The sequence below is a fragment of the Vulpes lagopus genome, chromosome 5 (assembly GCF_018345385.1).
Source record: "Vulpes lagopus strain Blue_001 chromosome 5, ASM1834538v1, whole genome shotgun sequence".
Classification (NCBI taxonomy): domain Eukaryota; kingdom Metazoa; phylum Chordata; class Mammalia; order Carnivora; family Canidae; genus Vulpes; species Vulpes lagopus.
Window position 1 is genome coordinate 73,377,151 of NC_054828.1, and position 23,619 is coordinate 73,400,769.

Consider the following 23,619-nt stretch of genomic DNA (forward strand, 5'->3'; position numbering starts at 1 on the left):
CCCCATCTACATCTCCCTCCTCTCCCCACCCCCAACCTGCCCAACCGTTTCTCTGCTATTTTCTTGTCCCTGGATTCTTTCCCTGGCTCCCCACACTCAGTCTCCCCAGATGCCGGCTCCCCTCTCCTCCCCCTGCTCCCCTCTCCTGGGTCTTCGCTTCCAGCACCGGGGACAGCTCCAGCCCCCGGAACAATGGACCCCACCTTAGGGCTCCTCTATAAATTCTCCATCTTAGTGTTTTGCCCAACTCGTGATTGGGGAGTAAGATGGGGGAAGGGTTATTATCAACAGGACCAGCTGCTCTTCTGGGGGCGGGGGCGGGGGCGGGAAAGGAGTCAGAGAGGAAGGAGATAGAAAGAGGGCGTGGCTCTCGTCTGGATTGTGCGTCCCTCTCCAGGGTAGAGAATTTGTATTCCACCCCTGAGACTGACATCACTGATGTCAGGGGAAAGGAGGTGGGAGTGGGGAGGGGGGTGTGGAGGGGGGAGGTTTTTGTTGAGGAGAGCGCGGCCGGAGAGCAGAGCTCCGGGACCCAGGTGACCGGGAAAGCAGGCAGCCCCAGCAGCGGGAGCAGCCAGCAGCAGCACAGGCCCGGGGACCAGGGTGGGGTGGGAGGGGGGCTGAGGGGAGGACCCGAAGGGGGGCGGCAGGGCGAAAGGGAACCCTAGAGCCCTGCCGCCATCAGAGACCAAGCATCTGGCATCAGGGATCTTCGGACCCAGCAGAAGGATCGGCCACAGGGGAGGTGTCTTCCCGGGAAAGCCGTCGAGAGCTCCACCTGCCCCACATCAGGAGTGCCCCCCCCCCACGCTGCTGGCCACCCCCAGCCCCCTTCTCCATCACCCTCCTCAGGCCCTTTCCCCGACTCCAGCTGTTCACCCCAGCTCCCAGCGTCCCTGATACCCCTCTCACCCCCCAGATCTTGAGCACACTGACCCCCATCCTGGGATATTTCCAGATCTCGGGGAGGAAGATCATTTGTTTGGGCTATGCCCCCTGGTGGCATGACAGTGTCTGCCTAGACCCCTGACCCCTAGCCCTCAACTCCCTGGGCCTCCTTTGTGTGAAGCGCTGCCCCTCTGCTCAGCACTGTGGTTGGGGCCAAAGGGAAAGCCAGCCCCGGCTGGGCTCCGGCCCCCGCCACTTGCCTCCTCGCTGGGCAGCTCCCCCAGGCCTTTGGGCCCCTCCTCCTGGGCCGCCCCAATGAAGGAGCCGGATGCCATCAAGCTGTTTGTGGGGCAGATCCCGAGGCATCTGGAGGAAAAGGACCTGAAGCCCATCTTCGAACAGTTTGGTCGGATCTTCGAGCTGACTGTCATCAAGGACAAGTACACCGGGCTGCACAAGGGTGAGGGGTCAGGCCAGGCTGCGGAGGCAGCAGGGCTGGGAGAGGAGACTGGGAGGAAGGGAAGCCAGCTTGCAGGGCTGGAGCGGCTGGGAAGGGCTGATGTGGATGGGAAGAGTTCAGGGATAAGGAGTGGATGGAGGAGCCATAAGAGAGCAGCAGGGTGAGCAAGCGGGGACTCTGATGCAGGCCTCAGGGGGGCCTCCTGGGGGACACAGAGATGTTAGATCCCAGGGATGAGGGGGTGATGTTGTGGGTGAACTCAAAGGAGGATGGGGGACCAAGAGATCTGGCTTGGGAGATAAGGAGCCAGGCAGGGGGGTGTGTGTGTGTGTGTGTGTGTGTGCACATGTGTGTGTGCACGCCTGAGATTATTAGTAGCCTTAGACACTATTGGGGTGGGGGTCATCCTGGCAAGAATGGACGTGGACTTTGCAGGGAAGCTCCAGGGTGTGGATCTGGAAGTGTGGGGCAGGAAGTTCAGAGAGCCAGCCAGAGGCACTCCTTGGGCCTGTCCAGGGCTGTGTGCTCCTGCTAAGCCAGGTCAGGCCCTGGTCAGGACTTGGAGAGCTGGGGGGAGGGGCTGGGGGGCACTGCCTCCCCCTCCACTGGCCTGGGAACATGCAGGGAACTGCTCTTCCCTTTCCTTCCCCTCTCTCCCATGCTTCACCCTGTACCTGCCTCCTGAGGAGTTGGAGAGAGATGAAGAAATAGGGAAAATGGGAGAGGAGAGGGGTGACAGGGAGCAAGATGGAGGGAGGTGGAGGCAAAGGCAAAACGGAAGAGGCCAGCTAAGGAGGAAAGAAGTCACAGGGCACACATGCTTGTCTGGCAACCACAGGCCCCTTCTGCCCCCACACGAAGCCCCCTCTCCCAGTGCCACCACCACACAAACCTCCCAGCTCTGGGTCTCTGCCCTGAGCTCAGCAACCCAGAGACTCCCTCTCAGACACCTCCCAACTCCAGCAGGCAGAAGGCGGCAAGAAGAAACAATCCGTCCTCAGTCTCATGGTGGAGGGAATCTTCTAGAGAGGGGACACTGGGGACTCATCCCAACCCCATCTCCTCTGCCCCTGCTCCTCCTCAGGATGTGCCTTCCTGACATACTGTGCCCGCGATTCAGCCCTGAAGGCCCAGAGTGCCCTGCACGAACAGAAGACGCTTCCAGGGGTGAGTCCTATACTTATAAGGCAAGAGGGCTGAGAAGGGCCCTGGAAGGGGTCAGGGGCTCACCACCTTCCTGAGACATGGAGCTTGTTTTCTACCTCTTCTCATCACTAGGAAGCCCCCTCTCCTTCTAACATTCCTCTTTCTTGCTGGAGATCCATTCTTCTTTTACCTGGAGAGAAGAAAGACAGTGGTTAGCAGAGCAAATGTGACCTTTGTAAGGAGCAGATGCAGCCCCTTCCCCACTTCCCAACCTGCTCATGGGGCAACACTTAGGGAACGGAGCTGGTTGGGAGGCGTGGGGACAGACTCTGAACACCAAGTGTGTGGCAAAGTAAGCAGGAGGCACCCAGGCACTCTTGAAGGTGGGATGTCTGGTTGTGACAGGGGCGGCTGGTGCCTGCTGGACTAGCATCTCTGTGCTGGCTGCTGGGCTCTGATGGACTCACCTGGTGCCTCCCAGGGAGAGCTTTGGGCATCAGGGTGGAGCAGGGCCTGGGCCGGCCCGGGCTGGGGGTGCGAGCAAGGGCATGGGTGGACATCATTGCGGAGGATCAGGCCTGACCAGCAAAGGTGTCCAAGGTGGCAGAGGTGCCCTCTGACATGGCCTCTCTCCTGTAGAGTCTGAGCTCTGTTGCTTTTCTTCTGGGACAGCCTTGCTGATTGCCCCAGGCCTGGGCTGACAGAGAGAGAGAGAGAGAGAGAATCTCGAGATGCCTCCAGCCATGCAGCCAGGGGGGAAGGCTGTCCTGTTCTATTCCACTGTCTACCTGCTTCTGTTGTCTCCTGCCCCTGAGGCCCAGGAAGTAGTCCTGAGAGCTAACCCCATCCGGCCCTTCAGCAAACGTTTCCTGAGCCCAGCCTGGGTGCTGGAGACACATGTGTCACAACCTCTACCCCTTCCCCTGTGTGGGAAATGGGAAAAAGGGCTGATTCTCCTTTATTTCCTGGGAGGGAAATAGACCAAACAGATGGGCAACAAGGGTGGGGGCATCCAGGAAAATCGAGACCACTTCAGCTGTTCCCAACTTCAAGCCTTCGGTAGGTCTGTGACACCCACCCTGTGGCCCTCAGCCCTCGCAGTTCATCCTGTCCTAGCCGGTGGCAGGGTAGCTGAAGGGTCCTTGCCCACGGAACCGAGGACCCTCGGTGTGTGTGAGTAGGCTCAGGATCTGGGGAGCCTGCGTGTGCGCGTGCGTGTGCACGTGGCCCGGGTGTGTGGGTGTGGGCACACGCAGCCCTGGGAAGCCTGGTTTCGATCACGTCACATCTCAACTTTCCTTGCTTTCCTGTTCTCTGTGGAGACCCTGACAAATCGGTAGTTTTCATCTCCATGGCCTCATCCCGGCTTTTCCTGGTCTTGCTAGCAGGGGTGCCGCCTTGGCCTCCTCCCAGCTGTACCCGCGCTTGGGCAGGGCTCTGGTTGTGGTCGGCAGCGGCAGGCCTGGCGATGTGGAAAGGCTCTGCCTCCCGTTCCTGGGGGGAAAAAAGAAATATATATATATATATATATGTATATATATATGGGCCCAGGGAGAAGGATGCCTGGTTAATGATCAGCCAGCGAGCTCCCAGGTGACACCAAGGCCTGGGGGCAGGATCCAGAGTGGTCTGACAGGACCTCCAGCAGGGGATGGAGCTCCTGTCCTCCAGGAGCCTAGGGGAGCAGACCAGCCGTCTTGGGGAGCAGATGTCAGCGCCCACTCTCCCTGACCCTTTGTATGCCCCAGGTCTTTTCTCTGCCACCTGCCCTCCTGGCAGCGTTATTTCCTCAATTGTTCAGTGTGTGTGTGTGTGTGTGTGTGTGCGCGCGCACGCGCACACACATGTGGGTTCAGTGTGCCAGCCCTGTGGGAAGTTCTTCCTGCTATCTAATCTCCAAACCCTCCTAATATAGTATAGGCCTTCTTCTTTTTTTTTTTTTTTTTAGATTTTAAGTCATCTCTACACTCAACGTGGGGCTCAAACTCATGACCCCAAGCTCAAGAGTCACCCACCCCACTGACTGCACCAAGCAGCTGCCCTAATACAGGCTTTTTTTTTAGTGGAGGCATTCAGCCCTCTCTCCTTTCTCCCCGTCTCTGTCACCAGTGCCACCATATCAGGATGATGCTTCCACAGCAGAAAGGAAGAATGGAGGCTGGGCCTGTGGCTGTCAAGCCCCATTTCCTTTTCTCCCTGGAGCATTCCCAGGAGGGGCTATGCCACAGGCCACTGGATTCTTCCTGTCCCAAGGGTGTGGCCTCCTTGAGGTGGTGTGGGAGGGACCTCTGCCTAGCCTGCCCGATGTGCTCTTCTTGGGCCAAAATCCCACTCTGGGGAATGGGCTGCATCCGCTTACTGTTGGTCAGTGAATTCTGACCCCGTGGAAAGGACTCTGTGTGTGTCTGGGACACTGGGCGGAAGGAAGCCTGAAGCCAGGGAGGCAGGCAGCAGACCTGTGACCTCAGGAGAATTAGATTTTTTGGAAATGTGAGCTCTTCCTTACAGGAAGAGCAGTGGGGTCTTTGCTATTGGTGAGAAGGATGAGGGCCTTATGAATGACCAGGCTGGCGGTGGGGAGCGGTCTCAGTGATACGTGGAATATAAATAGCCTCTTCTTTGGGAGGCCCTGGGGAGGGCTTATCACCTGGCTGGTGGTGGCTAGGGAGCAGAAGTGCCCGACTCCATGTTGCCAGGTAAACAGGGCCCAGCTGGACTCAGGGGAGGGGGCAGGTGTGCCGAGCTGAGCTAACAAAGACCGAGCTCCCCACAGGAAGTGCCAGGCCAAGGAGGAGAGCCTTGGCCTGGGTCACTAGGGGCCACAGAGGGAGGCTAGCTGTGAGGGAGTGAGGGGAGCCTTCTGTCACTGTGGTCTGCACTGCGGCCTATGCGCTTGTGTGTGTCTTTGTGCAAATTCCCATCAGCTGTGGATATTTATTGAGGTGCTATTTTTGTGCCTGGGAGCCCGCCATGCAGCAAGGGAATGGCATTGATTCTCCCTGGACCTCAGGGTCCCCACCCGGACTAGAATAGCAAATACCTAGGGGCATCTGGGGAAGGGTTTAGGGTCAAGTAAGGAATTCCCTGAGGCTGTGGACAGACCCTAATTCAGTCTACCTCTGCTGTAGGGGTTATGGCTAGTGCTGAGTGCCCAGGGGCACTTCTTGATTGCTTTAGGGAGAATACAGAGAGGAGAAGGGTTCAAGACTGAGGGCCCTGGGCTTCACACACACACACACACACACACACACACACACACACACACATACACACACACACAGAGGCTCCTGAGGAGATTGAACCTCCATGGGATAATCCCAGATTGCTGGAGGATAAAGCTGGGGGCGGATTGGTTGGAGGATTTGGGTGACTCTTCCCCACCTCCCCCAGCCAGCTGCTCTCAGATCCCTAAGTGGGGGTGGGTCAGGACAGGAGTGTCCGTGGAGGTGGGGCTTAGGTTGGATCCAGGGCTGGGAATACCTCACCACAGAGTCCAGTCAGTCACACTGACTGGAATGGTCCGTACCAGAGAAAAGGGTTGGTGTGAGAAAGGGCAGGGGGCATTTCTCTGTGTGAAGCAGACACACAAGACCCACAGCTGGAACTCTAGAACTGAAGGGAACCTGACTCGCCACCACCTGATTTGCCCCATGGTTGTTTTTGTTGTTGTTTTTTATTTAGATTTTATTTATTTATTCATGAGAGACAGAGAGGCAGAGGGAGAAGCAGGCTCCATGCAGGGAGCCTGATGTGGGACTCGATCCTAGGACTCCAGGATCATGCCCTGAGCCGAAGGCAGGCGCTAAATCGCTGAGCCACCCAGGGATCCCACCCCCACGGTTTTACAGATGAGAAAATTGAGGCCCCAGGAGAGAAGTGACTTGGCCAAGGTCACCTAGCTAGAGAGTGGCAGAGCCAGTTCTTGCAGGGTCTCCTGACCCGCAACCCAGTGCTTTTCCTGAGGATGCCCGTAGCCCCCCTCAGAATGTAGATAAATGGTTGCTTTTGTTTAATATCTATTTTTGGTCACTGGAGCTCGGACTGCCCCACCGTCAAATGAGAGGGTGGGGTGACTGACCATGTGCGGCCCCCATGGTCTAGTCGCGTCGCGACTCAGACGCGAAATGCTGAGTCGTTCCCCTCCCTCCAGTTCCGAAGATGTCCCCTGCCCTAGTTAAGGAAATCAACCTGCTGGAGTCATTGCTGAGCCCTCTCACCAGACAAGAACAGAGAGTGGAACTGGGGGGTGTCTGCATTTCCACTGGAGACTGAACAAAGGGAGATGCTGCAGGAGCAAAGAGAAGGGAGAGCTCTGGAGAACTTGAGGGTACAGGGAGAATGTCAAAGGAGCATGGGACAGCAGCTCCTGCTTCAGAGCCCTCTCAGCTGCCAGACTCCAAGGATTTGATCTGGAGCAGGAAGGCAGGGAGGGGACAGTGTGGCCCTGCAGAGCCTGCTCAACACGAATCAGGAAGCTTGTCCTGAGCCCCTCCCCCACCTCCCAGTCCTACCGAATCCACCCCCAGCATACCCTGTTCCCACCCCCCCCCCACTCCTTCTCCTGGTGTGTGGAGCAACAGAAGTGATGACGTCACCACGGTCGCCAGGGCGACGGGAGGGATAAATCAGGCTGAGTGGGCGGTTGCCATGGCGCGCATTCTCCCGTTGCCACGGAGACTGGGCATCTGCTCCCTTTGTGCTGCCCGAGTAAGCCTTCCCCCTGGGGTCACGGGGTGTAGGGGGGCAGATAGAGAAGCAGACACACCTCTGGGGGTCAGAAGGAAGTCGGGGCATCTGTGCAGTGGTTGAGAGTCTTCTTTGGGGCTCCTTCATGGAGTGGCCTCTGCTGCCCCTACTTTGTAAAATTGAAGCAGCTCTTGCTGAATAGCCCCTCAGTTGGGCTCTGCCTCAGGACCCATGTCCTATAGGAAGTTCCGTTCTCCCCCTAAAGAAAACATCACTTACCCTGGCCAAGTCACCTGGGGCCTCACAGCCTGGAGCTGGCCCCAGGAGCATCCTCCCTACATCCTCACCTTCCAATGCCTCTAATCCCCTCAGGTCCTAATCCTAAACAAGATGAAACCCCGATCCCTTCCTTCCCATCAGCAATTTAGGGCCTGGGGTTCACTCTCTCTAGCCCCTCTGCAGCTCCGGGCCTAGGGAGGGCTCTTGGGGGGGGTGTTCAGGGGAGATCCCCAGCAGTGCCTTCTCTTCTTTCCTTTTAGATGAACAGGCCGATCCAGGTCAAGCCAGCCGACAGCGAGAGCCGAGGAGGTAGGTTCTGTACCTTTGGACTTTGAACCCAGGCCCAGGGCTTGGAGCAGTGAGGTGCAACCTCTCTTGAAAAAGAAAATCTGAGAGTTCCAAAGGGTTCCCAGTCAAGGTGGGGATTGAAGTCAGTGTGGTCAGAGGGGATGTCATCCAGCCCATTGTAGGGAAGCTGGAGTGCAAGTGCAAGTCCCTCAGAACTGGGCTGAGGACTCTGTAACTGTACCCCATTTCCCCCAACATCACAGATTTTACACGCTGGAAGCATGAGTCCCGGGGGAGGGGAATATTTGGAGCTCCAGGGAGTTGCTGAGGGTAAAGGGCAGGATTTCAGCCTGTCCCAGGGGGAATGGAGTTGGGAAAGCAGCCAGGGGACCCTGAATGTCCCCCTCATCCTGTGCCCTACCCCCCAGAAGACCGGAAGCTCTTTGTGGGGATGCTAGGGAAGCAGCAGACAGATGAGGACGTCAGGAAGATGTTCGAGCCTTTTGGGACCATAGACGAGTGCACTGTGCTCCGGGGGCCAGATGGCACCAGCAAAGGTACCTGGCTGCTGCCCCTTCCTCAACAGGCCTTCTGGCCCTCCTGCCCCTTCTCCACTGGCTTCTGGGCAACAGGACGTGGGGGCCCTTGACGGGGAGCACTCACCCTTTCCTTCTTGCTCTTGGATGCTCTACTCTAGGCTGCGCCTTTGTGAAGTTCCAGACCCATGCTGAGGCCCAGGCGGCCATCAACACCCTTCACAGCAGCCGGACCCTGCCGGTGAGCCCCACTCACATCCATGTTTTAGATGCCCGCTCCCCACCTCCGACCCCTACCTCACCCATCCCCTCCAGCCCACATACCCTGCACTCCTCTCTGGCCACTCTGTCTCCTGTCTCTTCTCTCATCTTCCCACCCTACCCTCCCTGGCTGGGCATCTGAACACTTATGCTCTCTGCACATTAGCAGATTGCACTGTGGAAGGGCTTTCCCGCAGAATAAATTTCTCCTACGGAGCTAGCTGACTCTGAAGCTCCCTCAGCAGATGCCCAGCAAGCATTTAGCAGGAACTTGGGCAAAGGGATGCAACACTGAATGGAGAGCTGCATTCTAGACTCTAGGATTCTACAACAATCCCTGTGCTTCGGTTTGGTTTTTATTTAGTGCAGGGTGGTATTGCAATTTAAGGCTTCTCCTCTGAGCACACTGTGAGGTTTGGGGTGTGGGGATAGAAGTCACGGTACAGGTCTAGGGCAGCTTCCTGGCAGACCAGCCTGAGATGAAACGTTTGCTGTGGCTTGATCCTCTTTGGAGGTAACTTCCAGCTCAGAATCCTCACAGAGAAGCCAGGGATGCCCTCTGGATTCCAGTAGGCCTTTCCCTTTTCAAGCACACGCCTTCAAGCTTCTCAGCTTTTTCTAGTCTCTCACACATCCTGGCACAGGAGGAGGTTGGGATTAAAATCCTCCCGGTGACAGAGGTGCAATGTGGCTGTCCTCCCAAAGAAGCTGGGCCAGGAGGGGTAGAACTGAGGCCAGGCCCTGAGGGCTGTTGGGAGGAGAGATCCTGATCCTGTCCCTCTGACCACATGCGTGGCCCATGCCCAGGGTGCCTCATCCAGCCTGGTGGTGAAGTTTGCTGACACGGAGAAGGAGCGAGGTCTCCGCCGAATGCAGCAGGTGGCTACCCAGCTGGGCATGTTCAGCCCCATCGCACTGCAGTTTGGAGCCTACAGCGCCTACACCCAGGCCGTGAGCACTGACCCCTGGGATGCTGGGCCTGGCCCATCCCTGTTTCCTCCTGGCATCCAGGACCAGTCCCCACTCTCCCAAGGCCAACACCCAGAGTTGGGAGGGGAACCAGATTGGGTGTGGGATACCTGGCCCCACCCTCCTCTCCTCCCCTTCCCCCAGTTGATGCAGCAGCAGGCGGCCCTGGTAGCGGCTCACAGTGCCTACCTCAGCCCCATGGCCACCATGGCTGCCGTGCAGATGCAGCACATGGCTGCCATCAATGCCAATGGCCTCATCGCCACTCCCATCACCCCATCCTCAGGTAAGGCCCAAGCAAGGCAGGCTGGGTTGGGTGTGAACAGGACAGGTGAGATGAACTACCACATAGTGTGTGTGTGTGGGGGGCACATTGCTCAGGGAAGCCACAGGGTCTGGAAGGGACTCAGGGGTGAGAGTGGCCTGCTTCCTCCCTTCTGCCCTCAGACTTGCTGACTGGTCCTCTGCATTTGTGTGTGTGTGTGTGTGTGTGTGTGTGTGTGTGTGCATGTCTGCCTGCTTCTTTGCTCTGTCTTTGTCGCCTTCTCCTCCTTAGGAACCAGCACCCCTCCTGCCATCGCTGCCACGCCCGTGTCTGCAATCCCTGCTGCCCTGGGCGTCAACGGCTACAGCCCCGTGCCTACCCAGCCCACCGGGCAGCCTGCCCCTGATGCTCTGTATCCCAACGGGGTTCACCCCTACCCAGGTGGGGGTCTCTGCCTGCCCCCCCTCATCCAGCAACTATCCCAGCCTCCGCTCCCATTGCCGGTGGGCAGCCGTGACACAGCCTCCCTCTCCAGGCCTCTGGGTCATCAGGTCTTTCTCCTGCCCTGTCATCCTAGGGCAGGGATGCTCCTGCCCGCCATCAAGCTGAGGCTGAGTGAAGTCCGCAGTTGCATAGCCAATCACACACTCCACGCTCTGCCTTCTCCTCCCTGTGGCTCTGTGCATTTGCATGCTCTCCTGTCACCCCCGGGCCCTGGGAGGCAGTACCCACCCTCTCCGCCTGGCCTTTGCTCTGCATCCTGCCCCCCCCTCACAGTCGGTGCTGCTCTCCCCAGCCCAGAGCCCCGCGGCCCCCGTGGACCCCCTGCAGCAGGCCTACGCAGGGATGCAGCACTACACAGGTGAGGAGCCCAAGCCCTGATGGGAGGGACTGTGTGGGACAGGCTGGCTTTCCAGGCTCCCTGCCAGCTGCCCCTGGCACCAGCTACCCCCTGGGGCTTCCTTCCTGGTCCTATGGGACCTACTGTTAGGGGCCAGTGCCCAGAGTCCAAGTGGCTCCTTCTGTGGCACCTCTCTGCCCATCCCCCTTGCTGGCCTGGGCTGGATGTTGTGGGACTGGTCAGGGGTTCCTGGGGGCCAGGTTAGGAATCTCAAGACCCCCCCCCACTAGTTCTCTGTTCTCCCACCCCAGCAGCCTACCCAGCAGCCTACAGCTTGGTGGCACCCGCGTTCCCACAGCCTCCTGCCCTGGTCGCCCAGCAACCCCCTCCTCCTCCCCAGCAGCAGCAGCAGCAGCAGCAGCAGCAGCAGCAACGGGAAGGTGTGACCTGAGCGCTCCTCCCAGAGTGCTCCTCCTGGCCGGGAGCCCCCAGGGATAGGAGCGCCCTTGTCATGGGCTGTGGGCTCCCTGTCGCTCGCTCCACACCTGGAAAGAAAGCGAGTGGGGATGAGGTGTCTGGTGCCCCGGCCTGCATGCCATGGGCTGGGTTTGGAGGGTCCTCCCGGCCCATTCCCTGTGGGGCCCAGGCCCCAGGAGTGTTGCCCAATCACTGAGCTCTTCCTCTGTCTCTGCTGCCACCCAGGCCCTGACGGCTGCAACATCTTCATCTACCACCTGCCCCAGGAGTTCACAGACTCAGAGATCCTCCAGATGTTTGTCCCCTTCGGCCACGTCATCTCAGCCAAAGTCTTTGTTGACCGGGCCACCAATCAGAGCAAGTGTTTTGGTAAGAACATGACGATCCAAAAGATAAACTATGGCACCATTTTTGCCAAACTCCAAATGTGGACAAGGTCCAAGACATCTGAAGGCATTTTTGGTCACAGTGGGCCCAAACTTTGAAATCCAGATGATCAAGAGTGGGAAAGAACCTTTCTTACCCTCTTGGCATCACATACTGCTGCTGCCCAGGCCCAGCTTCTCCCAAAATTGCAGCCTCACTCTTCTCTATGAGCACTGGTCAAATTCATGCTCCATGAGGCCTGGGAGAGGCTCAGGAATGAGAGGTCTGGCTTCCGAGAGGAAGGCCTAGGGAGCATAGTATTTTGCCTCGTCTTGAAAGGTTGCTTCAGGGGAGAGGAGCCTTGGTCTTCCCTGTGTGGGAAGTCGTGAAGGGCCACAAGGGGTGTTTTCAAAAGGCAGGTTCACAGTTCTCTGGGCTGAGAAGGGCTGCCCCTCAAAGAGTGCCGGAAAGAATGTCCCAGTGCATGTGAGTGGCTGCACTGCATTCATTCACTCAACCTACCCATCAGCAGCTACCCACCAAATGCCTGCTGTGGGCCAGCCATTCAAGATCCTGAGAGGAAGTTGGGCAGTGCCGGGGAACCAAAAAGCAGGTTCTGGCCCTAAGCACAGGCGAGTCAGGTGGGGTTGGGCTGGGCCTTATGCCCCTTTCATCTCAGGCTTTGTGAGTTTCGACAATCCGGCCAGTGCCCAGGCTGCCATCCAGGCCATGAACGGTTTCCAGATTGGCATGAAGCGCCTCAAAGTCCAGCTAAAGCGGCCTAAGGATGCCAACCGGCCCTACTGAGGGCCCCCCAGGTGGGTCCTGTTCCCATCCTGTGACCTCTTCATCTCCCTCACACTGAAGCCAGGGCTCTCACTTGGACTATCCCTTACCCCATGTCCCCCCAGCATCAGGGATGCCCACCCCACCCCTGACTCTGGGCACTTGAAGGGATCTGGTATAGCTCCTTCTGCTCTTTCAGTCACCCACGTCAGTCTCTCTCTCAGACACACATGTACATGTTTCAGTCACCAGAGTCAGTCTCTCTCTCACACACACATGTGTGCACACTCACACACACACACAGTGACCCCAGAGAGAGCCGAGTCTGTCTATATCTGTGTCCACTCCCCAGGTCTTCCTCAGTATCTGGTCTTGTTTGTCTGGTCAGTGTCCATGTGTTTGTGTGTCTCTCTTTTTCTGGTTTTCCTTTGGGTTGGAATGGAATTAGGGGAGTAGAGTTGGGGAAGTAAGGAGGCTGGTTTCTAGAATCATAGCTCCTGGACTGTCTATCCTCCTGAGAGGTGGGGACATCGGGCCCTCAGTGCCCTGGACTCCGGGGAGCATAGCCCGTGGACTCTTCTGTAGTGTAGACCCATGGGACAGTGGAGAGTGCACAGGATAGACTGGGGAAGTCCAAGCTTCAGGCCTCCTGGGAGCAGCTTCCAGTTAGGTGGAGAAGGCCAAAATGCTAGACGGCCTGCATTTCACTAACTGGGTCCCCTCTACCCATTACCCACACGACCCTGGCCTCATGGCCACAGAGCTGTGAGCTTTGGTGACTTTTGTGTTTGTTTGATCTCCTTTGGACCAAACCCCTGAAAAAACACAACCCAAGAACAATACCCACATTTTGTTTCTCCCCCTTTCCCCCCAATCCTGGCTGCTTAATCCCCCCCACCCTGGGGGCCCCCCTGCCCAGGGCCCGTGTCTATTGTCGGCCGAAGCCCCCACCCCGGACCCCCGCTCCGGGCCCCTGTAAGTCGCATGGAACGAGCGTGTTGTCTTTGCAGCCGATTGTTCGTTACTTGGGGAGGGGGCCGCGGAGGGAAGCGCCCCTCAGCCCAGGGTCAGGGCCGGGGGCAGCTCGCGGGATGTGCTTGGTCAACAGTGGTTGGTGACTGTGCTCTGTGTTCTGTGCGTTTCTCTCTTGCTTTCTTTGTTCCTTTCCGAAAAGGAATGAGAGCACGGTCTAGGGGCTGGGGATCCCAGCCCTCAAGTCTGCGGCCCCAAGCCCAGCCCCAGGTCCCAGCCTGGCTGCCCTGCTCTTCCTCCAGGTGTCCGTCTGTCTGCTGCCCCTTCTCCTTTCTCTTTGCTCTCTCTGCCTGCCTGCCTGTTGTCTCACTCCTTTGCTTCGTCCCCTCCAGTCCCTGTCACCATACCTTCCAGCTCTTCTTCTCCTGGGCTGTGTGAATATCTCCTCTGGATATCCTTGGGTTTCTCATATGGTGGGCCGCTCCCTCCCGTCCCCGCCAGCCACCACTGCCCCCGTCCAGCAGCTGAGGCCTTTCTGCCACCGCCCTGCCTTCTCTGGGCGGTCCCCTTCCCTCCTGGGCTGCGTCCACCAGCCCAGCCACTCTTCCCCACCGGGGACTGTGGCCACAGCGTCACCCGTGTCTCCTTCCTTCACAGGTCTGGAGACACCAGAGGAAGGGGCACCAAACCCCTCGCCCCACGTGGTCCCAGCCCTTTCTGCACACCTGCTCGGGCCTCGATGGGGCTCTGGGGCAAAAGCTGCTTCACAGCCCTGGGGGAACAGGACCGTGGCCCACTCCCACCACCCCGCCCTCCTGAAGGGCCTGTTTGCTCCCAGGTGCCCTTTTGGCCTTTGTGAGGGAGCGTGGGACAGGCCCGAAGGCTCCGGGGTATCTGCCTTCTGCTGGGGCTCCTGCGGTGACCTCCTGTGCCCAGCTTTCACACTCACCTCCCCACCAGCGGGCTTGTGGCCCTGGAAGGGTAGAGGGGCCTCCCACAAACTCCCCACCTCACCCTCGCCCTAGCCTCTTCCCCATACTAGGGGTCTCTCAGAAGCTGGTTCTCAAACTCCCTACCACCCTCAGTTAGAGGTAGGATATCCCTGAACCCTGGGCTCCCAGCCCTAAAACTCACTGCCTCCCCCATGGGCCCCCTCTAAGGAGGGTGTGGGGGAGCCCTGAGGGCTGCCTTGCCACCAGTCAGCCACAGAGACCCTCCTCCTTTCATATGAGGAAAAGACCTCCCCAAACCCTTAAAAATGTTTACAGTCTCTGCTGGTCCCCTCCGTGTAAATACCACTACCACCCGTGCGTTATCCAGCCCGGCCCGGCCCGGACGCTGCCATCTCTCTTTCTGGGAGTTTAGACAATGTTTCCCTTGGATTTTTTTCTCTCTTGATTTCTCCCTTTGCTTTGGGGGTAATTGGGTATTTGGGAGGATGGGTGTGGGGAGGGTTACAAGGGTTTATTACCTGATCATTTTCTTTAGGAAAAGGTTTTAGGGGACATAAATGGGTGGGGGGGGGGTGGGAGTGGTAAGGGGAGACTGGGGAGTCTGTTTCAGACACTTCTCTATGCTTAACTTATTTATTTATTGCATTTTACTTTTAAAGAGTTGGTCTTTTCTGTCTAAATAAAGAAAAAAGTTTAAAAGCATCAAATGAGTCTTGGGAGAGTTGAGGGTAGGGACTTTTGCGTGCTGGGAAGGGGAGGGGAGAGATTTGGGAGAGAGACCTTAACCATGGCTCATGATGACACTCTTTCACCCTTCCTTGGGGTTTAGTTCCACATGCTCTGCAACGCCAGGCACAGGAAGGAAACAGGGCAGCAGGCCTCTCCCATATCCAGCCCTGCCCCTCTGAAGGCTTGGGACTGGACTCTCTTGTTCCTGATCTCCAGGTCTCCCTTGTTCATGGGGGTGAGCTGCCCCTGCACCTACCAGTGGGGATACAGGGAGCTAAGTTTTTGCTCTGTGATTCTGTTACAGGCTGTCAGTGTGCATTTCCTCATTTAATCTTGCCACAACTCTGGGAGGCAGGATACAATTTTACAGACAGGTTAATAAGGTCTTTGGAGGGTAACCAACTTCCCCAGAGTCCTAGAATTACAAAGGGATGGGCGGCAGGAAGGAGGCCCAGTACGTTAGACTCCAGAGCCCATGATGGTCTTGTCCAGCAGGTGTTGTCAACAACCTGTTTTTTTGACCCAAGGCAAAGATCCCAACAAGTATCAAGCAGGCTGTGGCAGTGAGTCCCACCAAGTGGAAAGTGGATTGCATAAACCCTAAGGTCCCTCCAGTTCGGTTCTTAAATTCTTCTCTGTAAACTACTCTGGGGTTAGGCTCAGGGGCTCACCGGGGGGGCCAGCACCTGGGCCATTTGCTTTTTGCAACAATCTGCTACCCCCACCCTTATTAAGCCCCCCCCCCCACCTGCTTACCTTCCAGCCCGGCCAGCCTTAGGCCAGAGCTGTTCCACCAGAGCACAAAGCTGTGTAAATCCTCACTGCTCACCTGCACCTCAGACCTGTACCTTGACCTCTTAAATTGCCCCAAACTGAGAGTAGTAAAAAGAGAAGCAACATGTGAAGTGCACTAGAAACATATCTGTGGACATTGTTTCAGGAAAAAAAGTCTCTTAGATTGGCAGAGATTAGGGATGGGGCCTTACTCAGAAGGAAGAAAATCCAGCTAGGAATCCAGCTGAAATCTCAAATACAGATGTGTGTGTGTGTGTGTGTGTGTGTGTGTGTGTGTGTGGTCACAAACAGGCAAAAATGTTTGCAAGGATAGCAGGAGTTGGTATCAAACACTAGAATTTTCCCTTGAACTGTTTTGCCATGGGGCCTTACTCGGAAGAAAATGTGGCTAGAAGAATCTGAAATCTCAAATACACGTGTGTGTGTGTGTGTGTGTGTGTGTGTGTGTGTGTGTGTGTGTGGTCACAGACAGGCAAAAATGTTTGCAAGGATAGCAGGAGTTGGTATCAACACTAGAATTTTCCCTTGAACTGTCTTGCCATGGCCTCACTGCAGTTTCTGGGTCAGGACAGAAAGATAGAAGGTGAATATTAGACTGAAGAGCATCTCCCAGAGTGGCATACTGACTGATGGGTTCTCCAAGGATGTGGGAGTTGGGAGGCAAAAGGACTCAGAAGTCTCCTCCTCCTGGCATCCTCCCTGCTCTCAGGCAGCTCTCCCCAAACACTGGAAACTACTTATTGTCTCACTGCTCACTGCTGCACCCCTCCCTGCAACACACTTTAGCCAGATTTTCTCCAGAGAAGCAGGAGAGAAAAGCAGGAGAGAAAATCCTAGTCTTTGAATGATGAAGATGGAGACACAGAGGGGTTTTTTGGGGAAAAGAAAACATTTTGGGGGCAGGGATTCTCCAGGTCCTTTTTAAAAATCATTTTAATTCCAGTATATTAACAGTGTTATATAGTTTCTGGTATACAATATAGTAGTTCAATAATTCCATACGTCATCCAGTGCCCATCATCTCCAGGTACTTTAATGGCAAAACGTAGGGCACCTGCAGACAGAAATGGAAACTTCGAACTTGTATTCTGAATAAACCAATTTCTCAGGCATCATATTAGCTTCAAATAGAGTAGGAAGGGTATAAAGTAGGGTAGTTCTGTTAGCTCTCAAAGCTCACTACCATCTCTTCTGAGCAGTAATGAAATGGGGCAGCAGTAGAAATAAGAAATGAGGACAATAGGATCCCCTAAGTCAGACCAAGCAGCATGAAACTTAGCTACTTCTAAAATGCTCAATGGCAGCAAAAAAAAAGAAGGGAAACGGAAAAGAATTTAAGGCAAGAAGAGTGGAGCTGACAGATTCATAGGAGGGATTGGGATAAACCTTCCAATTTATAGAAACGAAAAGAGACATTTAAAAAAATATCCTCCTGAGTCAGGGGGGCTCCAGGGATGAGAGTGTGGCCAGGAAAAGCCCTGGATAATTCCTCCAATGCAGCCCCATGCCCTGGCCAGATTTTGAGAGCTGAGAAATGCACAAACGTCAGGCAAGGTGTTTCCATTTCCTCTGGCAGAGACCCTGCAGGACCAGCCCAACTTGGAGGGTTTCCTTTGTCTTCTTACTCTCCTGCTAAAATGTCAAAGCCTTCACAGCCTTGGCTTCTAGTATTGCGACTGTAGGCGTTTCCACTTGTGGCCAAGACTCACTTTCTTCTCCAAGTCTGACAACTTGAGTCACCCTGAGCCAAGCATCTGGTCCTTTCAAGATTCCCATCCTCTGGGCCTTCTTCTTCCCTAAGTAATGAGGCAGCTTCCTCTTGCCCTCCATGGATGGGGTCTCCCTCCCAATACACTGCATCCTCTCATCCACTGATGAGGACTCCCACCAGTGCGTTTCTAACTGAACTTCTGTCCTGAACCCAGTCAGAGTAGTGCCTTTCTCCCTTAGTATTCCTCACAGTATCCAGCACTACTGCTTACCCTCTCACACCTCCTAGGCAACCCAGCTGCAAAGCCCTATTTGTCCTCTCTCTCAAATATATTGTTGACCTTCGCACATCTGTCTATCTCCATGGCCACAGAGTCCAAAGTCACCCCAGAGCCCTGTGGTATCCTCATGTTTCTGTCGTTTCCCTCCTGCCGTCCTACAACCTGTTTTCTACATGGGAGTCTTCTATAGATCCGTTCACAGATGGATACTGAGTCCATCTTCCACCTTGTTTACAACTGTATCTGCATCACCCTCAACGGTGCCCAGAGCATTAGAAGGCCCTCAGTAAATAACTGAGAAGTAACTTCTGGATAGATATATCTATATATCTATATACCTATATATCTGTATTTCTATATCTATATAGATTTCTCACCCATGCCTAAATCATAATAGGTCCAAAGCTAAAATATTTTCTCCCTATTTCCAACTCTTAAATACTTCTATTTTTTAGCCATCTAGACATGAAACCTTGGGAGTGTTTTGCTCCTGACACATTCATTCAATGTTATTAAATCACAAAAGATTTTACTTCCACAATTTTTTTCTCACATCCAATGTCCCTCCTTTCAATTATTACTGCCTCCACTTATCAACTAATCATAGCAGTGTCCTAATTGATCCTTTGTATGTATTCTGAAGCACTAATGTTTCTAAAGTGCAGCTGATTGAAAAAAAACAATGCTGTTTTTAAAAAATGTAGAACACTTCACTCTAGCATTCAAGGCTCTTCAAAGCCTCATCTTCCATCTTATTATTCCTACACATCCCTAAGGTCTAATCAAATAGGACTATTCATTGTTCATCTGGACATGTTTGATCCTTCCCCTCCCCACCACGGCTCTTCATTCCCAATTACAAGTGTTAGGCACCTAACAGCTCAACAAAGTTTGCAGAAAACCTTTTTGTTGGAATTCTGCTTAAATGCCACCTTCTTCATGAAGATTTCCTTAGTTTCTTTCATCCATAGGTCTTTTTTTCCCTCTCTTTTTCCTAGTCTTATGGCACTTCAACCTTCCACTGCTGCGTATTGTGTCATTCCATAAATCTCTCATTTCTCTGCTGGGCTGAAAGCTGGAACAATGGCTCTTACTTCGCCTTTGTATCTGCTGTGCTATGGAACATGAGGCCCTACGCGTGGCAGATAGCCAATAAGTAAATGTCTGTTGACTTAAACTTCTGTAATCCAACTCTGGGATTCCACTTTCTATTTCTCTACAGATTTTTTCCTTGTTAAAGAAAAAAAAATTATTTCATCATTATCAGATTCCAATTATTTAATGCTGATGGCTGAGTAAATGAGACCCAGAACAAATTTCTCTCCCTAAACTGCCAAAAGAAATGACAAACTAGTTCTTGCTTTTACAGTCTTCAATCAAGAAGCAAAAACGTATGGTCAGGGGTTATAAAAATAAAAAACGTTTACAAAAATAACAAAAATATCTGACCTTACACAACTGCTAAGCTTTCCAGAGCAGATTCGGCCCATGAGCTAATGTAAAGAGAGGAGCAGGTACTCTTTGGAGTAGGTCATTAGGCCACAGCACCTGAGATTTCTCTGTAAAATAAAAGTACTTTCAGGACTACCTTCATTCTCAGGGTGTGGGCAGAGGAAGGACTATGAACCACCCAGAATACCTGTTATAATGCCGGCACTCACAAGGTTCAGATTCGGGAGACCAGCCTCCTGAGGTACTTGAATAATAGTATATATCATGTTGCTGGAGAAGGGGGTCAGTACTAAGATCTGTCCCAAAGACTCTGCCAGGCTGAGGAAGAGGAGTCCTGTGAGTCTTACCATGGATTTGGAGGCTCTGGCACAATCAACTCTGACATCTGGAGGAGGAGAAGGCATTTTCAAAGGAGCCACAGGAAACTGAACTTTAGGCGAGGGACCTCCCAGGTTCTTCTTCTGCCCTCAAAAAACTGCCCCTCTAGCTACTTGGAGAACCAGTCAGGTGTTCCTTCCCATTTTCAGACTGACGTTTCTAACTCCAATCTCAAAGGTCCCTCTTCACTGTTTCCCATGCAACCCAAAGGATGTGTAGTCTAGGAAGGCATAGACTAGTTTCATCAATAAATCAATTTATTTAAAAGAATATGTTACAATTAATTACACTAAGTGACATTACCAAACAATTTTAGAGTGGTTAGCTCTAGAACAAGGAATGAAAGAAACACTGTTAGCCATTATGTGTCTGTGTATTTTCTCTTCACATTTCTTAAATCACAAATAAAAAATACAAGATACTGCAGTGAAAATACAATTAAGAGTTTCTCAAATAAATTAAAAGTATGCATGGCCTGGGGGAAACTGAAGCCCAGCTCACCGGCTTAAAAAGGGGGCATGATATAAAACTGGTGTTCAATTTAGCAGTTGGCCAAGTGCCTCAAACCCACAGAACTCCCCTCTTTCTCCTGTCCTTTCCCATAACCCTAAGCATTCCCCACACTTGAGGTTATTGCTGAGGAGTGAGCTGCTGTCTTGGTAGAAGTGAGGCCTGGCATGACATGCTCAGGTTAGGGGAAAGGAAGGCAGGAGGTGGAACTGGAAGACAGGAGTTGAAGAAGCAAATCCACTGCCTCTCTCCTGAGTATCAACTGCATTGTCCTCCCTTCAAAAGGAAGCCAATGGGACACAATCAGCCTGGCAAAGAAACCTAGCAATGTACTGGGCTCCAACAGCCCAAACGGTCTCTATGCTGAACTGATCTAGCCAGAAAGCACAATGAAGAGAAAAAGGGGGCACAGTAGTCCTTCTAGGTCTGAAGACTCCAGGTCAGCCAGGATGCAGTTCCCCTCAAACTGCCTAGGAGCCAGGCCATAGGTTGGCAACTTCTGAGAGAGAGGTGTCCCTCCTGTCAATGCCCTGTACTGCTGCTCTAAGCACTAGGTTTGGAGCTACAAGAGGGGATAACCTAGCTACCGGCCTGGGTGATGACAGAATGAAACTAGATGGGCCAGGCCTAAGAGCTGCCCTGAGCACACACCTGGGCTGAGCTTAGGTGAAGGGCTAGGGGAGGGCAAGAAAATGGAAGAGTAGAACAAAAATATAAAGAGCAGAGAGCCCAAAGAATGACCCAAGGGAACCTTTCTGCAGGGACAGGTTTCTCAGGGCCTGCATTTTCTCCTGATCTATACAAAACTCGGAGCTTTTACCAAAAAGGATAGAAACTGGGTGCAGAAGGGAAGGACAACAGATCAGGAAGATCCTGCTGGCTCTGCAAGGGCAAAGCAGAGGGGCATGGAAGTCCCTCTATTCACCAGAGACAAACTGCAAAAGAAAACTGGGCAGATGGCTCCCTGGACAGAACCCAGGACAAAGAAAGATAGCAGGGATTAGGGAAAGAAGTACAGAGCAAGGTGGGAAAGGAGTGTCACACTAACACTGCTTCATGCAAAAAAAGATGTTGACCCTATGGAGCCACAGGGACCTCTGCCCTGGTCCAGGAGGCCTGCTGTGGGTAGAAGAAGAGAAGGTGCTGTCCTAGGGGCTCCCTCCTTCCCCCTCCTTGCTGCAAATGGGTGCTTTGCTAGTGGTACAGCCACAGTAGGGGCTGTTCCTAAACAGATTCTGCCAACAAGCCAATACCTACAGGGCTCTCGCCCAGTCTCCAAAGCACGAAGTGAATGAATGCTCTGCCATGAAGGGACCAGAGCAGCATCCACCTACCCCAAGGACATCCATCCTAACGGCATTCCCCCACATCTCACATCTCACAACAGGAGGTCAGTAACTGGGATACTGCATGGCCTCCAGATTTGTTTATTCTTCTCCTACTATGAGGAAATAGGGGCAAACTGCTGCTATGTTTACCGTCTAAACAAAACTGGTGCCAAAAACTTTTTTTAGCATCTTGGAGTGAGAATCAGCTTATCTTTTTTCTAGGGCTCTTTGACTCATTATTAAATTTATTTAAGCCAAAAGAACTTAATCCTGTATCAAAACTTTCAAATCAAGGATCGTTCTCTGTAACTTTAAACATTCAGCATCCCTACGTTCTGCATTCTGTGATTCTACCTAGATTTGGAGAAGGAAAGGGAAGACAAGTGTCCTGTACGATCCCACACTGTCCTGGGGCAAGCAGCTGCCAGGATAACAGAGTGAGAGAAAAATAAAAGTGGCCTCACAACAATCTGCAAAAACAAATTACCAAAAAAGAAACTTCAAACCACCCTACCACTGCTCAATGGAGTGGTTAAACCAAGCATGGTTGCCTCCCAGTTAAACAAAAGCTGCCACCCAATGAGGTTTTTGTTTAGAAGGTAGAGAAAAGAAGGCTCACAGATGTGTTTCTGTTGCATCAGAGCCCAACTTCAGCTCACAACGCAGTATCTACAGAGCCTGGGGCTGAGAGTACTGCCCCACCTGGTCAGCCCGGCCCTCAGGTCCTAGAATGCAACTCTCAGGTCTCAAAAGCTCAAACTGCAAGGTGAGATGAGGAGCTCTTAGAGGGACAAAAAGGCTTCCCTTCAGTTTCCTATTCATTCAAAGCTGAGATCCAATTCACATCAACCATATTCCTACTGGTCCTTCCTGGGTCCTCAGCTGGCTTGGATGGGCACCGGTTTGGTTGGCACAGACTACTGACTCATTCCAAGTTTCCCCAAGGCCTTGAGGGATATTGTCAGATCCCTCCGCAACATGGTTGTTTAAGGAAACCACGGAGAATGTAATGGTTATGGGTGGTTATTGGTCAGGAATGGATAGGGAAGAGCTTAGGTACTTGAGGCATTTCTTCCTTCCTTTCCCCTACCCAAGTCCAATCTCTGTGCCTAAACTACCTAAGTCCAATCTTTGTGCCTAAAGGTATTGGCTTTAACTCTGGTCCCTAGTACTCAGCCTGCTTCAGAAATGGCAGGGAAATGGGAAATTACAACCACAAAATGTTTCAGCTTCCTGTGGCATCCACCTCCTGAGCTGGCCTTCCCTTCCATTCTAGGCCAGTGGAGGCCCAGAAGTGAGTGGGGCCCTCAGGAAGTGAGGAGATGTGGAATGTGGCTAGAAAGCCATGAGTGGAAGAGAGAGAGAGAGAGAGAGAGAGAGAGAGAGATGGACCAGGAAAGTTGTCTTGGAATCAAGGACCACACCAAGTCTTTAGACTCTCCCTGCAGATCTGTAAGCCTTGCTGCCCTTGAGAGACACTCCTCTTTCTCCTCCTCAGCAGCCTCTTGGAAGATAAAGAAACTATGCTCCTTGCTCCTCAGACTCTATGGCAACCCATGAGCCAGAATTTTCACTCAATACAAAAAAGGGGGGAAAAAACCCAAGCAGGTTGTAAACTTTTTGAGTCCTTCATGAGGAGAGGTATTTTCCTGGTAAAATTTTTTTTTTTTTTCCTTTTTAAAGTTTGTTTCAAAATAAAGAGAGCAAGAGAGAAGTCATGAATTCTAGTGAAAGGTGTGTAAAAACACAAGCTAAAAAAGGTACTGCCATCAATATGAAATTTAAAAAGAAATATATATATGTATATACGTGCAGCTAATTTGTGTATATATAATTTTTACATACATACATATATATGTCTGAACAGTGCAAATGGATGGAGTTCATAGTTCCAGTTTTAAAAATATAGTACAAGGAGAGTCTGTTGGTATGAGGCCCAGGTGAAAGGACAAAGATACCTTTGGCGCGTTGTTGGGCTTATTTTCCTGTCTTAACTCAGCTGAGTCCTGGTGCTGACCAATTTGTTGTTCTCTACCAGCTCAATTCCAGAGACATGACACTCAGAGGGATTATTAATAGTATTTAGTTTAGGGCTTTTGAACATAATGACTTTTTTCCTTTTCTCTCTTCTTTTATGTTAATGGTTACTCTGTCTGACATAGAAGACGAAAGGGGTGAGAGGATGAAGGTGAAGAGAAGGGGGGGTGAGGAAAGGCTAGGTGGCCACATCTCTCTGCTGTGACCTCGCCATCTGGAAAATGTT

The 23,619-nt window shown here is 53.1% G+C and overlaps 2 protein-coding genes across 4 annotated transcripts in view; one reads left to right on the forward strand and one right to left on the reverse strand.

The window, feature by feature from the left end:
• Nucleotides 1-499: 499 nt before the first annotated feature.
• Nucleotides 500-14,749, forward strand: CELF3 (CUGBP Elav-like family member 3). 3 transcript variants are annotated; one of them, XM_041757567.1, is made up of 14 exons: nucleotides 500-536; nucleotides 1,243-1,348; nucleotides 2,433-2,515; nucleotides 7,720-7,768; nucleotides 8,176-8,304; nucleotides 8,445-8,524; nucleotides 9,352-9,495; nucleotides 9,658-9,799; nucleotides 10,070-10,219; nucleotides 10,575-10,640; nucleotides 10,931-11,059; nucleotides 11,322-11,465; nucleotides 12,142-12,280; nucleotides 13,878-14,749. In XM_041757567.1, the coding sequence occupies exons 4-13, from the start codon at nucleotides 7,720-7,722 to the stop codon at nucleotides 12,267-12,269; spliced, it is 1,161 nt and encodes a 386-aa protein (XP_041613501.1). In that variant the 5' UTR covers nucleotides 500-536; nucleotides 1,243-1,348; nucleotides 2,433-2,515; the 3' UTR covers nucleotides 12,270-12,280; nucleotides 13,878-14,749. The 3 variants fall into 3 exon arrangements, with proteins under 3 accessions (XP_041613501.1, XP_041613499.1, XP_041613500.1); XM_041757565.1 differs by lacking the exon at nucleotides 500-536 and having other exon boundaries at nucleotides 547-1,348; XM_041757566.1 differs by lacking the exon at nucleotides 500-536 and having other exon boundaries at nucleotides 547-1,348; nucleotides 8,179-8,304.
• A 5,008-nt stretch (nucleotides 14,750-19,757) lies between these two features.
• Nucleotides 19,758-23,619, reverse strand: part of SNX27 (sorting nexin 27) — a 72,646-nt gene continuing 68,784 nt past the window's right edge. Inside the window, exon 12 of the mRNA XM_041755260.1 lies at nucleotides 19,758-23,619. Coding sequence (XP_041611194.1) covers nucleotides 23,572-23,619 — 48 coding nt within the window. The 3' untranslated portion in view covers nucleotides 19,758-23,571.

Bases quoted from the DNA above. Each gene is read 5' to 3' on its own strand.
- CELF3 (XM_041757565.1), top strand. From the start codon at position 1,204: ATGAAGGAGCCGGATGCCATCAAGCTGTTTGTGGGGCAGATCCCGAGG. The intron at 8,305-8,444 runs GTACCTGGCTGC...GCTCTACTCTAG, and splicing joins GCCAGATGGCACCAGCAAAG to GCTGCGCCTTTGTGAAGTTC. The intron at 11,466-12,141 runs GTAAGAACATGA...CTTTCATCTCAG, and splicing joins CAATCAGAGCAAGTGTTTTG to GCTTTGTGAGTTTCGACAAT.